The sequence below is a fragment of the Trachymyrmex septentrionalis genome, unplaced genomic scaffold (genome assembly GCF_001594115.1).
Source record: "Trachymyrmex septentrionalis isolate Tsep2-gDNA-1 unplaced genomic scaffold, Tsep1.0 scaffold53, whole genome shotgun sequence".
Classification (NCBI taxonomy): domain Eukaryota; kingdom Metazoa; phylum Arthropoda; class Insecta; order Hymenoptera; family Formicidae; genus Trachymyrmex; species Trachymyrmex septentrionalis.
In genome coordinates, this window is record NW_017305705.1 from 3,628,486 (window position 1) to 3,647,862 (window position 19,377).

The 19,377-nt window shown below is 32.7% G+C and overlaps 1 protein-coding gene across 1 annotated transcript; it reads left to right on the top strand.

Moving 5' to 3' along the window:
* The first annotated feature begins 454 nt into the window (after window positions 1-454).
* LOC108752052 (mediator of RNA polymerase II transcription subunit 12) lies at window positions 455-11,639 on the top strand. The gene is made up of 12 exons (XM_018492650.1): window positions 455-1,446; window positions 2,016-2,782; window positions 2,908-3,688; window positions 4,164-4,489; window positions 4,741-5,272; window positions 5,350-5,943; window positions 6,029-7,743; window positions 7,982-8,410; window positions 8,513-8,996; window positions 9,531-9,814; window positions 10,593-10,754; window positions 10,867-11,639. The coding sequence occupies exons 1-12, from the start codon at window positions 900-902 to the stop codon at window positions 11,080-11,082; spliced, it is 6,837 nt and encodes a 2,278-aa protein (XP_018348152.1). The 5' UTR covers window positions 455-899; the 3' UTR covers window positions 11,083-11,639.
* Window positions 11,640-19,377: the final 7,738 nt, after the last annotated feature.

A 19,377-nucleotide genomic window follows, 5' to 3' on the forward strand; every position in this document is an offset into this window, starting at 1 on the left:
CCGCAGTCCTACTCGCACGTGTGATTTCACCCTAATGACAATTCACCCTTTGCACACTGAACGCGGAAACGTTTGCCGCGCAAAATGTGATGCGGTAGCCAATAAGCTTACAGCTTCTAATGTGTTTATTGGTTATCGCGTCTCAATTTGCCACGCTGCAAGCGTTATCGCGTTCAATGTGCAGTAGACATAACTCTTCTGTATTTGGTTTCTCACGTTGGCAATCGTGGTGATTGAGTTAACCATCGATTAGCGTTAAACAGGGTTGGTGAGAGAGGCTTTTAGCTGGACTCAAAATCTTTAAAGTTAAAAATATTTCTGAAAATTAAAAATTAATGTAAATAGTTAAAAAATGTAATTGATGTTTTATCCTGAATTTTTTCGATATTTTGATATCGATCTGTAAAATATTGAATATTCGATATTTAATTATTGAATGGCTATAAACATGTCTAACGTGAATTGACGTGGATTGAAATCGTACATAGACACTAGCTGAAAACGGATTGAAACATCTGTAGTTTTTGAAATAAGTCACCACCACGTTCGTGCGCGTATTTGCAGATATTCTGGAAGAGAGATGAGCAGTGCAATGTAAATACATTTGCTTCAGTTTGCTCGCTTTTGATTCTTTTATCATGTATACATGTACTTCAACGATACATCCTGCCTCGATGATACGGTGACATTGACAGCGGCTCGATGTAATGTTATAATTGTAATAATGCGCAGAAATATAACTAAAACCTGCGATGTCAGTAGATAGACATTGCGTGACGTTGCGCGTACTCTGTAATTAATACACAGGATAGCCTGTTCATATTGCTGATGTTTGGCGATGCTCGTAATCGATTTTTTATTATTTAACGACTCTGTATCTTTTCGCGTCTAATTGTACCATGATGGGAATATTGTATGAGAAAAGGCCGCTGAAGAGGCCGAGGCTGGGTCCCCCAGATGTCTATCCTCAAGAGTTAAAACAAAAGGAAGACGAGCTTTCACTTACAAATGTGAAACATGGCTTTATGGCAACTACGACCCAACTAACAGACGAATCTGGAACAGGCAGAAATTATAATGTCACTGCTGCTAAAGTTGGCGCATATTTCAATGCAATCCTCGCCAAGAAGGAAGAGCTTGCGACGATGCCTGACACTGGTAGGAAGAGACAGCAGATCAATCCCAAGGACAATTTTTGGCCAGTAACAGCAAGGACAAAGAATGGCATTGAAGCATGGTTCAAGGATCTTTCGGGCAGCAAGCCGCTAGTCACTCTCGCAAAAAAGGCTCCAAACTTCAATAAAAAGGAAGAGATTTTTATGATGCTTTGTGAATATCAAGTACCAATGCTGAGGGCTGCTTGGTTTATCAAGCTTAGTTCTGCTTATACAGTTGCGGTCTCAGAAGCCAAGATAAAGAAGCGTCAGCTGCCTGATCCAACCACAGGTAAGTTAATTTTATTTTTTGTTACCACAAACTGTTAATTAATTAAAAAAAAACTGTTGTTAATGCAATTGAAACATATGTAGAAGTAATATCAAGATTTATACTTAAATTATTCCTCCATAGCAAAGAGTCAGATCACAATAGTCACAATAGAAAGAAAATATGATGTTACTGTGAGATTGTCATAACAAAATAACACATGTACTTGGTTCTCACATTGGCAATCGTGGTGATTGAGTTAACCATCAATCAGCGTAAATCAGGATTGGTGAAAGAGACTTTTAGCTGGACTCAAAATCTTTAAAATTAAAAATATTTCTGAAAGTTAAAAATTAATGTGCATCATCATGACATGATTGCTGTGACATCATATTTGTGATAAAGCAGTGACATTTGTATCTGACATCACCATGACATAACCATGATTGTTACGATAATTGTTTTTTGCTATGGAGATTAATATATGTTGTATTTTTATTAAACTCTTATTACATTGTTTGCTTTATTATAATTAAAATTTATCTTTATTTTGAAGGATATTAAAAATATAGTTGTTTTTATTATGGCAGAATGGACAGGTACTCTCATAAAATTTTTGAAAGATCAATTGTCTAAATTGCAAGAGTACTATCATATGGGCAATCATGTAGCTGCTAGTAATAATAATAATACGACAAACAATTCTTGCAACAACAATGGGATTACTGGAACAAACAATAGCAGCAACAGCAACAGCAACAGCAGTAGCAGCAGCAACAATAACAGCAACAATAACAGTGTTAATAATAATAATAATAATTCAAGCAATAACATAAGCAATGGCTCTGGAAATAATCAACCATCCACACCTACCTCGAGCAGCCAATCTGTGACAGGCAGTACAATGAATGAGGAGCATAAATTAGCACTTAAACAATGGCATTATTGCGTACAATTGGCTAAATATATGTTTGAAGAAGGCTTATTGGATCGACAAGAATTGCTACAGTGGATTCTTGAATTGCTGGATAAGATTAGATCTTCTCCCTCGGAAGATGGCATATTGAAGCTCTTATTACCATTAGCTCTGCAATATTTAGAAGAGTTTATACAATCTGAATTATTAGCCAGACGATTGGCATATTTATGCTGTCGTAAATTGGCACATATGTGCAATAATGTTGAGAGCAACAATAATCCACAGAGTCCGTCCATTACTAAGAATGAAGTCAATGGTAGTAAGGATACTACTGTTGCTGTCCAAGGATCATTAAATCTCTTGACAGTTGCTTTTAATGATTATTTGACTTGTGCACATCATAGAGATGTAATTTACAGTTTAGCTACTATAATACAGGTAACATGACAGTCACTCTTATTCTATATTGTATATTATTAATTAATATTTTTGTTATGAGAATTAATAGCATTATGTGAAGAAATTTATTGTATCAAATAATTAAAAAATTTATTGAATTTTAGGTTATAACATTAGAGTGTCCCACAGCATTGGTTTGGAATAGCGTTGGTGAGGGAAAGGCTCCATCAGTTTTGAATGGATCACCTTTAGATTATTTACCATGTCCTCCTGCAGCTTTGCCGTGTCCACCCGCGAGTTCTGGCAATCCTACAATGAAACAGCTAAGAATTGCACAAGAAAATATAAGAGCTCGATCTCAGGCAGCAGAAGGAAGATGGTCGTGCGACAAGTGGCAGCAAAGCAGCGCTGGGACAACAACTACTAAAGTATTAGCTGCATTGGATGCCCTTGACCGGCACAGTTTTGATAAAATGGACGCCTCTAATTCGCTTGACACCTTGTATGCAAAAATCTTTACACCACCTCCAAAAGATAATTCTAATGAACGTGACACAAAAACGGAATATAATCCACAACAAGATTCAGCAGTAGTTGAAATTCTGTGTGAATGGGCTGTGAGTGCTGAACGTTGGGGAGAACATAGGGCGATGGCGGTTGCCAAACTTCTCGAAAAAAGACAGAGTGAAGCTACTGGCGAGACTAATGATAACGATGATAAAGACAGCACATGTAGTAATGGAAGTCCACCTGTGCTTCCAATTTTTCAACCGTTGCTTATGAAATTCTTAGATATGGACGCACCGGTACTCGATAATACTTCGAATCAATCTAAGGCTCAATTTACAAACTTAGTTCATCTGTTCTCAGAATTAATAAGGCATGATGTTTTCTCACATGATGCGTACATGTGTACCCTTATTTCAAGAGGTGACCTTATACAAGGTATATATATTTATATATTTATGTAAAAATTATTTAAATATTTTAAATATTTTAAATTATTTAAATATTTTAATACAGTTTATAAAAAATAATTGAGAGACAGAGAATTATGTGGATTTATATTTTAAAGGATGTGTTATAAGTATATTTAATGTAATTATTTGCAAGAGACGTTATAACATATTATTATATTAAAAATAAGTCGTAAAAATATTTTAAATACAAATTTTAAGATTTGTTTATTATAAGATTAACTTTAATCTCGATTTAATTTACTGTTCATCTTTTTCTAACTACTTATCTTTAATTCTTAGAAAAAGATATAGAGTAAATTGAATCGAGATTAATGTTAATTTTGTATTGGAATCGGGCTTAAATGCTTCATTCTCTATGAATGATTCTTTCTTGATTACAATATTCTAAAAATTTTGACAAATTTGCCTATGTAATTATGAAATTGCTTTATTTTAATTAGGTCCAGTTGCTAGCAAACCCGGAACACCTAGCAACAGAGAACCAATCGATGAAGATAGTCTTTTTCCGGGTATAGATCTAAAGCCGACTAAATTGGAAGTATCGGATCATGGACGTACTATGGATTATGATGACAGTAAAATTGATGACGATTTAGATAAGATATTGCAACATATTAAAGAAGATCAACAAAATAGCATGGATGCACCGGATAGTCCCAAAGAGGATGCATTGACTGGTCACGGAGGTCATGAAAGTCTCGATTCAAAAATGCCATCAAGTCATAGCAGACATTTATTGTACACCACTCATTTTCCGCTACCACAAGTAATTTTTTAAATATACTTTTCTATTAAATGAAATTTAAATGAATTTTTAAGGTCAACTATGGTAGATATATATCCTCCTATTTTTATAATAATACTTACGAAATATTTTATTGTAATTATTAGATATAGATTATATACATTTGCTACAATATTAATATTACTAAATTATGAATATACATAATTTATAAACATTTAATTTATTGATTATATATAAATATACATATGTATATATATATATATATCTCTTAGGACGAGACATGTAGTCAGCATGATTGCAATCAGCGACACGTATTGCTTTATGGTGTTGGACGTGTCAGAGATGAGGCTAGACATGTTGTTAAAAAAATGACAAAAGAAGTGTGTAAATTGTTTGGGAAAAAATTCAGTATTGATGTTGCTGAAGGAGGCAAAGTAAAGAAACATTCTCGAAGTGAATTTAATTTTGAAGCTGTTACTATGAAATTCCAAAATCTAAGTTATTTTGATCAACACGTTGTAACATGGCAATGTGCAACACAAGTGATAGAAATGTTGAATACATTTGCATTGGCTGGTTCATCTTATTTACCAGTTCATGAGCATGTAGCCTTTCTATTCGATCTAATGGAATTAGCATTAAACATATATGGTCTAATTGACGTATGTATACAAATTCTGAAAGAATTACCAGAAGTGGAGGCACAATTGACAGCTAGAAACAGTCAATTAGTTCGAAGTTATACTACAAACCTAAGTTTATATATAGTCGGCGTATTAAGGAGATATCACTGTTGTTTGTTATGTAAGTATTAATATTATTTCATACATACATTTAATGATCTTATACATACATTATATACAAAAATTATTGTGTTATAGTATCTCCCGAACAGACAACAGCGGTATTTGATTTACTCTGCAAAGTAGTAAAACATGTATCAAATCCGAGTGATTGTAGTTCTGCCGAACGATGCGTATTAGCGCATTTATATGACTTATATTCAACGTGTTCTCTTTTGAAAACAAAATCACACGGAGTAGAAGCATTTAGTAATGCATATCCGAAAATTCGTGCTGCTCTCTATAGCACATTGCAGCCAACACCTTCGAGTCACGTTTATAATTCGCAGTTTATGGTGGATGTCTTCACTAGTCCACGAAGAGGTGGAAAAATTGAACCACAATGGGCGAGACAGTTGAATGAGACACCAGCCAATCGTTATAGTTTCGTTTGTAATGCAATTGTTGCAGTTTGTAGTGAAACTGATAACGATAAATTAAACGATATTGCTATAACTTGCGCAGAATTAACTGCTTGTTGCAATGCTCTAAATGCCGAATGGTTGGGAGTACTTATGGCACTTTGTTGCTCTTCCAATAGTTCTGCATTTTATATCGATGTGTTAAATCAAGTTGATGTACAAGATTTAAGTATACACAATTCTTTAGCTATATTTACATCGATTTTAATTGGTAAGCGGAAAAACGTTTTACATTTATTAAAATATGTATTGTAATATCTATTAATCTAATAATTTATAACTTATTATGTTTACAGCAAGGCATTGTTTCTCTTTAGAAGATTTCGTTGTGCATATAGCATTACCATCATTGGTGAAAACTTGTAACGACGGTCGCGGAGATATTGATATCGAAGTCGAAGCAGGTGCACGTTTAACTTGCCACTTATTACTGAGACTCTTCAAAACTGTCGAATGTCCGCAGCCGGCTTTATATTCGGTCAGTACGAGTCCTCATCCGCTTCCAAGTGGAAATTCAAGAGGTTACAGCATAAAATTGAGTTGCGATAGGCACTTATTAGCAGCTGCACACAATAATATAAGAGTAGGACCAGTACTCGCGGTTCTAAAGGCCATATTAGTTGTGGGAGATGCTACAGCCGCTAAGCAGCCTCCGAAGAAAATTGATATACCTTTGAGCCATTCCACTAAAGGAGGTGGCCCGGCCAGTGTTGGAGTCGGAGTTGGAGTGAGCAGTAGTGGGCCCGGTGAACTATCAATCAGTCATATTTTGGGAACCAGCGATATTTTAGGAGGTGGCGATGATCTTGGTCTTGATCTAGCAATGTCTTCGTCCAGTAGTAGCGTCGGCATGACAACTGAAAATGTCAAGGGATTTTCTGATTTTGCTCATCATGTTTTGCGTCAGATCTGCAGTCAGGAATGGGTGTTGGAAAGATGCTTACAAAATCCGGAAGAGCTTTGTCATCAAGATATGTTGTTAGATAATATGTTGACGCCACGACAAGCTCAAAAATTATTACATATGATTTGCTACCCTGAAACGCCAACCGAAGCTTTTATCGATCAAAAAACACATATTACGAATATTTTAGAAAATTTGGAACAATGGAGTCTAAGAATGTCTTGGTTAGATTTACAGCTTATGTACAAGCAATTCACGCCAAGCTCCAGTGAACTTTCTCAATGGTTAGACACAGTTGCAAAAGCTGCAATTGATGTTTTTCAATTGAACAATACCTTAAGTAATAAATCTGATAAAAAGTCAGGTTCTATATGGTTAGTTGCTCCATTAGTCTCCAAGTTGCCGAGTGCAGTACAAGGCAGAGTTTTAAAAGTGGCAGGACAGGTATTAGAATCAGGCAATTGGTCGAAAACAGCAGGACGCGAGAGAGGTAGATCTAAATCGCCTTCACTGTTTAATCATCAACCATTTTTATCACTTGTATTAACATGCTTGAAAGGTCAGGATGATCAAAGAGAAGGCTTATTGACATCTCTACATTCACAACTTTCACAATTTTTAAATACCAGTAAAGAAGAGAAACATATTGGTTCCGAAGACCCTAAAACTAGAGAAGTATTACAAGACGCTTTGCAGTTAAGATTCAGTCTCGTCGGAGGTGTGTTTGATACAATACAAAGAAATACGACTGCTACGACGGACTGGGCGATTCTACTAGTTCAATTGGTCAGCTACGGTGTTATAGACTTGAATAATAATGCAGAATTATTTACAACCGTTATAGATATGCTAGCAACACTGATTCACTCCACGTTAGTATCAGATTCGCAGTCCGAGAAAGATGAAAATAAAAAACACTATCAAAACCTAATGAAAAAATTGAAAAAAGAATTAGGTGATAGAAATTCTTCGAGCATTCGCTTTGTAAGACAACTTCTACCGTTACCGAAGTTGACTATGGAAGTTATTACATGCGAACCTGTTGGATGTTTGACTGATACTAAAGGTAATAAGATCGCTGGATTCGACAGCATCGATAAGAAACAGGTACATTTCGGTTTATTTTGGTACAATCGATTTCTTTCTACTTATAGAAATATTTCTTTTTATTATTACAAAAAGACATAAGGTGCGTTCCGGTTCACGCATGCTGCGCATGATATATCATTTTATCCTTGTTCACCGAATTATTAAAGAAAAATAAAATAATATATCATGCGCGAAACGGAACGCAGCCATAATGTTAACATATTTAAAGTGTATAATGTGTTATACTTAAAATTAGGGATTGCAAGTATGTGATTCTCAAAGAGTATCGGCATGGGAACTCTTAGAAGGTCATAAAAATCCTGCGCCACTTTCCTGGGCTTGGTTTAGAGCTGTTCGATTGGAACGCAAACCGCTTACATATCAAAATGCGCATAAACTGTTGCGATATCATACGCACAGTCAAATTCGTCCAGCCAGCCATTATTTAGATCCACCTCCATTACCACCGGAAGATCTGGAGCCAGACAAGAAAGAATCAGAACCTGGCAAAGCTGACACTCCAATGAGTATTGATTCACCAGGTCGAGTCGGTGGAAGTGTCGGTAGCACCGGAGTTGGTAATGTAAATACTAATGGTAAAGGAAAAGCCATGAAAAATAAACGACATAACAGGCGAGCAAAAGGTGCCGCTACACCTACGACACCTATATCGCAGCAGATGCAAGTAAGTTTAATTACACGCGATAATATTATACTACAAAAGTTATCAAACAAAAACTAAAAAAGTTATCTTTACATTATCCTTCTTTCCTTTCATTATTAACAGCAACCACCATCTCAATTGCAACAAATGGCATTTGGTAATCAACAAGCTCCTGTTGCGCAACAGCCCGGAATGTTTACTGGGCAACCTCCACAACCCCAACAGCAATGGTACAGTAATCAGCAAACTCACACACCCGCACAGCAATATGGATACAGTCAACAGTTACCGCCTACACCGGTCGGTGGACCGCGCTATGAGAGACCAGGGATGAATAATCAATCTAAACAAGCTTTGTCGAATATGTTGCGCTTACGATTACCATCCAATCAATTCATGGGCTCGCAACAACAACCACCAACCGCTACACCAGTTGCCGGACCAGGCGCATTCCAAGGAATGCAGAGGCAATTTATCAGGCAACAATTGAGAGCGCAGCATGGAGCACCTGGCATAAATCCACAACAAGGCATGTTTGCAGCACAGCAACAGCAACAGCAGCAGCAACAACAGCAACAACAAGGAATATATGCTGGAATTCAACAAGGTATAAATTAAGAAAAAGATCTCAGGATGTTATTAGTCAAGAATTGTGTTTAGCAGAAAGAAGCCTTAATCTGTCTTAATCGTTATTTAATTTTATTTTGAATTTCGAGCGATCTACTATTTTTAGCATTTTAGAAGAACAGACCTATTATGGCTAGATTATTCTTTTAAGTCCAGTTTCACAACTCGCGGTTAACTCTTAACCGAGGTTCAACTTATTCATTATATCTTTCCAATTCTAGAATTAGAAAGAGATGAGAAACAAATTGAACCTCGGTTAAGAATTAACCATGAGTTGTGAAACTGGACCTAAAGGTGGAATAACCTAGCTATAATAGGTCTGTTCTTCTTTATTTCAACACTATTTGAACTGATATACGTTTGTTTCGCTTCAACTTATTGCACTGTGTGTATCAGTTTAAGTAGTGCAGGAATAAAGAACAGATCTGATGCATTAAATGCTAATGTCTTATTAGATACAATAATCAATGTTTGTATAATTTTTAAGCGTACTTGGATTAATTTTTCTCTATAGGTATGAATCAAAATTATGCGGGATATGGCGGACAACAAATGATGCAGCAGCAACAACAGCAACAGCAACAGACGTCGCAGCAAACACAGCAGCAGCAGCAGCAACAGTTGCTTCAACAGCAGCAGCAGCAGCAGCAGCAGCAGCAGCAACAACAAGGAATCTTGAATCAACAACAAAGTATGATGTTCCCTAATCAGCAGCAAATGATGGGTCCACAAAGGGGACAGGAATATATGCCACAACAAAGAATGCAGCCTAGTGCTGCAAGGCCGCCATATTTACAGGTATGTTTCAACATTATATTTTATATGTTTTAAACATTATAATGACATAAAATAAATAACTCAATTCTATTCATTTGCAATTTTAGATCTGTTCTTCAATTTTTATCGTTGTATTTGAATTACACTAAAATGTTTTATCTCGCTTTTACGAGCTTTTACTAAACTTCAAATAAGTATATATCTGTATTTATTCATTTTAAATATAACAAGTGTATACTAAATCAATCACAAAGAAGAGACCTATTTTAAACAATGCAACATAACATACAATATAACATACAAATAGATCACATTCAATTGAACCGATGTATTAATTCTATAGCTTCCTAATGATACTTTTTATGTTTAGGATAATGACATTATTTTTAGAATATAATGACATAAGCATAATGGGCTTTCTACAATAAGTCATTATCAAAGTTTTAAGTCTTAAGCTGTAAGAAATGGACCAATCACAATCAAATATGAGAAGATTAATCGACTATAATTAGTCAATTTCTTACGACTTAAGATTTAAAGCTTAGATAATTGCAAGAAATTTAGAGGAAATAGACACAGCAGAGAAGCTATCAGTGTGGGATTGTGTGGCTCGGTGGCAGAACGGATCCTCTATCTATCAATATGGAGGAGACCAGGCTTTGATTCAAATCCCGGAGCGCCCTAATATTTTTCTATTGTTGTCGCTTATTTCTTACAGTATGGCTTATTGTAGAAAGCCCATAATAATTACATTTTGTAAAATTTAATGATGTGCTAGAAAATATATCTTGTTATTTAGGCGCCAAATGTAACGATGAACGCAATGGGACCAATGGGCGCAGGTGTTCAGAACCAACCTGCTCCTCCGTACCGACAATCCGCTGGAAAACCGGGTGCGGTAGGCGTAACGGGTGTAGGTACGGCCAATGTCAGCTTGCAGCAAAATCAACAATTCCAACAGGTATGGTCTGCGATATTATATATCATATTATGACATCATCATAAGATATATTGCAGAAGCGCAATATTTATAAAGAATTTGCGAAATGTTGTTACTAATTATCTTTACATAGCAACAAGCGATAAATCAGCGTATGAGGCAACAGATGTTGGCAATGCAGCAGCAGCAACAACAAGCTCAGCAGCAGCAGGCTGCACAACAGCAACAACAACAGCAACAAGGTGCTGCTGGTGGCCAACAACCAACGCCTCAACTTGTAACGCATTTACAGAGGCACTTGAGTCAACCACCGCAACATTCCTATCAACATCAACCACCACCTTATTAAAATAGAAAAATTGAATTTATTTAATCTGCTGATTAAACACACTAATGCAGTGTAAAAGTGAAAATCTTGGTGAAAACAGATTTATTGAGTTTTTAACTTTATATTGTTGAATGAGTAAACAAGGATTGTAAATAGGGATATACGGATCGAAAAATTACCGGATATCCGAAAGGAATGTGACATCGGATATCCGATATCCGGTCGGATATTTTCTTGGATATGCGTATAAATTTCCGAAAATTCTAAAAAAAGGAAAACAAAGTGTGATAATAATGAAAAATAATGATAATAATTTTCTTTATCTCCTAAAAGTGAAAACGAAAAGAAGAAAGCGATGAACTGTGAAAGAAGTTCAGTTTAAAAGAATAGAATTCTGCATCAATGACGTAAACTTTTAATATAAAATTTCAGCTGGATATTAATGATATCCAAGCAGGTAGTAAACAAAGTACCGGATAATACCGAATATTTTTCGGTGTATCCCTATTTACAACTATTTACAACAAAGCAAAAAGCATATTCTAAAGAAAGAGTTTTTTATCAAACTTGCTGTAATTTTTTATCAGTCAATATTTTATATGTATTTTACTATATTATACATATGTACATACATACATATATATATATATATACATATACATAATATGTGTATATGTATATATTTATATACAAGATGTCCCAAAATTCGTGACTTAAAATATTATAGCAAAAAAGTTTTCGAAAAATTAAATAAAAGTATTGTTTGTAAATCTTTATTTTAAGCAATATTTTCTGATATAGTAGGTTTACACGGTCATCTGTGAGTGCGCTGAAGCTTACCAGCATTCACTAGTACTATCGCATGAGCAACTCGTACGTGGACAGGTGGCCATCTAAACGTAGTTTATAATTGACCATATCTAAATTCATTATCTAAAAAATTAGTGTTTAAAATAAAAATTTTTAAATAATTTTTTAAATTAATTTTCTGAGAACTTTCTTACGGTAGTATTTTAAGTCGTAATTTTGACGCTCTGTATATATATAATATATAATACGTATATACAGGATGTTAGTTAAGTATGTTGCCATACTCAACAGAGCGATTCTTTGGTTTATTTCAAGTAAAAAAGTCCATATAAACATGTCTTAAACGACTTAGTTTCCGAAATAAAAAAATTTAAATGTGTAATAATAATCTGTTTATTTGAAAGAAATACAGCTTGAACTGGTCAAAAATTAGTCAAAAACTGAAAAACAGGCTTCACACACAATTCTTCTGATGAAATAAAACAATTAGATGAATTGTTATTACAATTAGATAAAAATATCCTCCTTGCGCCATGATACATTCATCGAGCCTTCTTCTCAAAGATTGTTGTACACGCTCAAAGGTACCAGGTGTGTTACGTATTGCCTCGCATGAAGCAACTATTCGATTCCTCAATCGATTCTCCATTCTCAATTGGGGTAGTATAAACCAATGATTTCAGATACCCTCAAAGGAAATAATTCAAAGGATTTAAGTCTGGTGATCTAGGAGGCTTTGACTTTGTCACTTTGTTTATGGTTGTGCGAATGGTAACTCACGTAAAACAAGGCATATTTATGCAGGAAGATATCTCCAATGCAATTTACCGTTTCGTCAAACATTTGCGAACATTCACCTGTATTTCGGAAACTAAGCCGTTTAGGACACATGTTTATATGGAGTTTTTTACTTGAAATAAACTAAAGAATCGCTCTGTTGAGTATGGCAACATATTTAACTAGCACTCTGTATAATATATATTATATATGTAATATGTATGTAATTATACAGGTCCGATAAAGATCGTAATAATGCTTAAGGGTTGATTTTCGAGATCATTTTGAGATGAAAATTCTACTATCAAAATGTCGAGGCTATAATAATTTTTGAATTATAGGTACTTAAAGTTAGTGAATCATATTGCATAAAGTTCGTGCGCTTAGGTGCGATTTTCTGTTGTATCACACCTAAACACAAATTTTAAACCGTGTATACACCTAGCGAATGAATATCGAATGAACAATGAACGCATAAGTTTATGTTGTTTATTACATAAAAGTCGCACAAATTTAATTGCTATGTATAATGAACATCGAATCTAATCGAAAGTATTCGGTGCAATTAAGAAAAAGAATAAACTGCTTAATATAAACATGAATGTCTGAACATTGATGTTCATTCGCTAGATGTATGCACGGCTTTAGACAATATAATTCGATAACTTTAAATGCTTATAGTTTAAAAATTATTATAGCCTTAGCATTTTGGTATTAGAATTTTTTAAAATGATTTTAGAAATCAATCCTTAAGTGTTGTTACGATCTTTACTGGACATTTACCATGTACAATATATACCTAATACAAAAACAACCCCATATACAAGATCTGCTATTTTCACATTGTTTTCCCCAAGCAAACCAACAACTTTTATGTAAAATTTTTTCTTGTATGTCTCTTAGTTTCTGAGATATCCTGAGGCGATTAAAATGTCCCATCCTGTACACACACATACACACGCGTGCGCACACAAAACATACATACACACAACTGTATTTCTTGATATAATGAACATAAAACAATCGTGATATTCTAATATCCATTTTCACATTAAATTATCACGATTTTTACTAATTATTAATCAGATATAAAAAAGAGAATGCTTTGTATTATGATAAAAATTTTTTTACGTCGAATATCAAGAATCATGTTTTAATGATCTTGTTGACTCAATATATTAATGTAAAAGGATATAAAAAAGTCCTAAATTGTAACATTTTCTTTTTTTACGTAAATTCTCGTAAAGTATTGTTAATAATATTATCCTCTCCTTGTTCTTTGTTTCTGTAAATAATATTTGTATGTGCTCGATCGACATAGATCAATCAAAGTAAAAAAAAAGATTCTTTTTTTAGATTCTTTTTTTTAGGTTCTTCTGTCCTTCCGGCAAAAGAAAGAAATATTTCCTAATGGGAAGATGTGTCCTGTGAAGACATGTCAATTGTCATATTATATTAATCACATAGCGGATTACAAATATTGTAGCGAAACACAGAGACTAAGTACAGGGATGTAACATATTATTATACGGAATGTCTAAATAAAGTATTAACGGCAATGACGATGATGAATATTAGTATTTGTATCAGAACAGGCATATTATAATTTATAATATAAAGTAAATTTATTGTTATATTGTATGTAAACGGTATTTATATATCATATTTTTTACATAGAGCTATATATTAACATTGATTATGTATAATAGAAGCAAAGATGTATTTAATGAGTGCATTGAATAAGAAATGAGTGTTCAGTAGCTACTATAGATTTCACACAGATTCGAACAAACTGCGTGGCTCAAATAATTGGCGAAATAAAAATTAATAAATTAATAAGTTTCAAATTTAATTTCTGACATATATCTTCATATTTTCTTTATTGCTCCAATGCAATATAAAAAACTTATATTAAATAAATTATTACATTTAAGGATGTTCGATAGGTATATATAACACATATATTAGGGGCATTCTTCGTTAAGTTGGCCACTCACTGTTCCAAAATTGTACTTGATGTAGAAAAATCATCTTGCACACAAATATAGCTTCAGCCATAAGCCTATCGAAAGCCATGTAAATAATTGCAAAATTCAAGATAGTGGATCCAATAGCGGACATGAACCGAAAAAAAAGGAAATAAAATGAAAGAGTCAGTGTCAATACTCGTTGTGTTCACTTTAAAGTTTTTAAGTGTGTCATGGACTCTGATTAAAAATTTGCTATCAAATTTTAGAAATTTAAAGTAGTCGCCGCGGCCATTGGAATCGTGACGTCAGAAGCGAGGAATGACACGTTAATTTATGTATGCCATTTGTAAATAACGACAATTTGGATAAATCTAAATGACGAGATTACTTTAAAACATTTGTAAAAATTGACGAAAACTATCCTTTTCTCCCTTGACAGTCACTAAATGGCGTAAAAGGCACGTAAAATGAGTCTTTTTCCGAACAGGAAACATACGCGGTCTGACAGCTGTTGAAATGAGTGAAATGTACACTTTTATGTATAATATTCCAAGATAATTATAGTATATATAATATATTTCCATCCATTTTTCATAATTAATGAAGCTAATTCTCCTCGACTATACGTCAATTACAGGAAATTAAATGGAATAATGGTTAAAGATAAATATCCGCTTCCGGTTATTAGAAGATCAAATTGATCAGTTGACAAAGGCTCGTGTATTCAGATAGATCTTAAAAATGGATTTTTTCATGTTGATGTAGAGAAGCAAAATCGCATGTTTTTGTTACCCATCAAGGGCAGTAACACTTTTTGAAAGTGCCTTTTAGTTTGTGCAATTCGTCCCCTGTTTTTAAAAGGTTTATAAATCATATTTTTCGTCCTCTCTTATTAATGGAGGAATTTTATTGTTGCATTTAGATGATTTAACACACGTAGTAAAGTGTGTGAACGAGTCACGTGCAAGTGCTCTATGTAAGAGTACAACGTGATGGAAAACGAGCGAGTGGAATACGAATTGAAGCAGTGCGGCCAGGTCGCTACTCTGGTGGAGTGTTTCGCTTGGTCGTGGCTGCGACGAGCAGCTACTACAGTTACCTACAGTACAGTTACCTACAGTACCTCAGTGAGAAATGGCAATAAAATCGGCGTCGATTCGACGTATAATATAGATTATATTTATAAGAAAGTTAATGTTTAATTAACATAAGGTTCTAGATTTACGATAGATGCGTTGTTTATTAAGATTCTATTTCATTCAATTTAAGAATTGAGATTGACATGTGTCAATAGTGACCTAACAAATATATAATGCACGATAAATTATTTACAAAAATTTTGTAAAATTGTAATTAATAATTTTTTAGAATTAGTGTATCATTTTATTATCAAATATCTGCATCAGGAGCAGTAATCAGAAAGCACGGAATATGTATCATTGATAAGAACGAATAGGCAATGCAAATTTTATTTACATACGAAAACAAAGATTTTTCAGACTTATATATTGACAAAGTATTTTTTTATTCTTCTCTATGATTACTGTTAAGATTAAATATTAAACAAATACGATTAATATTATCGATTTTATGACAATACTTAATGTATGTGTAATAATTAAATAATCCATAATACATTATATATACCGCTGCTGATATGTCAGAAATTGTCAATCTTGATGATATTCGTGATATAATCAATAAAATTTGCAGTCGATAATATAAATTGCTACACATGCTCCAAAACTTGAATAATTTTCTGACATCATACGAAAATGTTTGAAAAACGTCTAAAAGGCGTTTTTTGGAAAAATCTTAAAGATGTCTAGTTCAAAATATCTTTTGAATATTTTTCAGACATGCATGTTCTCTGAGTATTTTTATGTACAATATATAAATTTTTATTATACACTAAATGTTAAAGGATAGACCGGATTAAATATTGCCATCGACGAGATATTATTAAAGACCGTCAATCCTGGGCAAATTTTCGGTGATATAAAAAGTGCCCCAAGGACTCGGGAGGTAATTGAAAAACGTTGACATTATCGACAATTGATATAAATTTGCTATTATTAACATAAATATTTGACTCATACATACTTATTAAATTCATGATTTTTTATTACATAAATGTTCCATAAATAAATATGCATACTTGTAAAGCTATAATATCTTATATATTGCAGAAAAATTACAATTTTTTCTCTGCAGTCATCATCTCTGTTGAAAATAAAACTTTGACGATAATACTAAAATCACAATTTCAAAGAAAAATCGAGTATTATTGAGTTCTAAATGCATAAGTACTAAACTAATAAATCATAAAATTACTATAATATTATCAGTTTTTGACTCTTAATTACTTCAATATTCACAAGGACGCGAACTCCCGTAAGAATGTCGGTCTTTAATAGTATCTCGTCGGTGATATTGCGCGATGCGGGTACCTATACAACAATACAGAATATAAATAGCATGAGGGGTAGTAAAGCAGCTCGAATCGGTACGTATAATATAATATGATTAATGATAGGTATATCAAATTTCTCTCTAATTATCTACAGATATCTACAAATTATCTACAAATATCATTCGATAATCACTTGCATTCTTTAATTTTATTTACCTATATAGAGTAACAAATTTAATTAATAGCATTTAATTTAATACAACAAATTTAATTAATAGCATTTTGCCGATGGTAATAACGTGACAATAGTCATGCTATTGACTGGATGATGATTTTGGTTGCTATTTTTACGTCTTCACAAAAGATGGCGATAGCGTTAACTTTTCTATAGAATCATTAAGAGTTACGAGAGAATGATATTTGACTAGTTGACTAAATTCATCATGTAATAGCCAAAACAAGCGCTAGTTTTAAATATTCCGTATTTGACATAATTTAATTTTGCGTTTGAACATACTTTCATCAACACATTAATTGCTTTGTCAACTTCATCCTTGATTTTATTCAAGAATAACGTTTTTATTTTAAAGCGATATAATTAGCACTTGTGTTATGGATCGTGATATATGTCATATGTCATGTGTGTCAGTAATAGTCAACTCACATTTGACAAAATCAGTGCTAGTAATCAATCAGGGATCCGGATTGAAAGGTTTTTTCGGTTTAATAAAATACCAAATAAATGTTTCGATTTCAGTTTTGGTTTTTTTTTTATTAGTAAAGAAAACCGAAACCATAAAAATTACGATTTTTTAATGGTTTTATATATATATATATATATGTATATATATACATATATACATGAATATTTTGTAACTATAGTACAGAACGTTAAAAGAATGTCGCTAAGATGTAGTAAATGTTAAATTTTTATGTGTGAATGCTTTTTCAATGTTGAATTTTTATTGATTTTCCTATATTGATTATCAATGTTGCTATAAAGTTGAAACAATTAAACACGTAATTATTAATGTCGTTTATTCCGGAGTAGTACGCGATATGACTTGTAAATGAACGTGGCGGAGTAATTTTCTCGTATTGAAAAATTACATAAGATAGAAATGACGCATAGTATTACGAGATTCGTAATCTTCATCTATATTTTAATGAAATAATTTTTAAAAGGTGACCCAAGGGTCACTTTTTTTCAAACTAAGATGAAAGCAAATGAAACGTATTTTGAAAATGTTTTGTTTAATTTTGTGTAAAAATTAATTATAGAAACCTAATATGTTGGAAGTTTATATGAGTAATAGTTTATATGAGGAAGTTTATATGAGTCCCTAATAGTTGGGAGTTTTATTTTGTTTTATTGAATAAATATCGAATAAATATCAATATTTTCGAATATTGAATTGCAATGTCTGTAAGATATTACTTCACCGAACACAGAACGTTTTTGCAATGGTTTTTTAACAATGTTGTAATTCAACATTGAGATATGGACTTAATATTAATATCGCAATATCATAACGTTTTTTCATGATAGGATATTAGGGGCTTACGACTTTCTACGTAAAACGAGCTATATAATTTTATTTAAATTGCCATTTTTGGCATTAAACTTTTTTATCAGTGAAAATTTATTTAAGGGCATTTATTTGACGTCATAGTATTTCGCCAAAATGTGATCATTGTATGCTATTTGGGTTTACAACATTAATCGTCGAATTTGCTATTAATTGCAAAAGAAGGATGTGGTTCCGAAACGTTCATATGTATTTATTATAAATATACTAAAATTTTATTAATTTAATTTCTTATTAAGCTCGATTATTGACCGTTTTTTATTATATTTTTGCGTTACATTTAATGTTCTAAAAAAAAAAATGCTTAAAATAATACTTAATATTAAATAATATTATGCGTTTATAGGGAAATTACTGTTTTTATTTTCTATTTTGATTGACCAGTTACATCTTATTTCTTTACACTTTTCTATGTATTTCTAGCTTAACACTTTCTATTTTTTAAATAAAATTGTATAATATATAAATCAATCTTTTTTTTTAATTGTTGGTCCTAATAATATCAAAATGATACTTATGTTGTTTTGTATTGATAATAATAAGATAAAAGTAAATTAAAAGTAATTGAAAAGTTACTTTTTGAGTAACTGTGTAACTGTAACAAAACTACCCATACAGCATAGAAAGATTGCAAAATGATTATAGATATATCATTGCAACGCTATAATATTAAAAATAGATTGCACAATGTATTTGCAACTATTATTAAAAATAATTCTTTTATTATTACTAAATATAATATGAAATATAATTTGTG

Excerpts from the sequence above, each read along its gene's own strand:
- LOC108752052 (XM_018492650.1), top strand. The coding sequence starts at position 900 with ATGATGGGAATATTGTATGAGAAAAGGCCGCTGAAGAGGCCGAGGCTG. Across the intron at positions 2,783-2,907 it reads GTTTAGCTACTATAATACAG|GTTATAACATTAGAGTGTCC; the intron begins GTAACATGACAG and ends ATTGAATTTTAG. Across the intron at positions 10,755-10,866 it reads AAAATCAACAATTCCAACAG|CAACAAGCGATAAATCAGCG; the intron begins GTATGGTCTGCG and ends ATCTTTACATAG.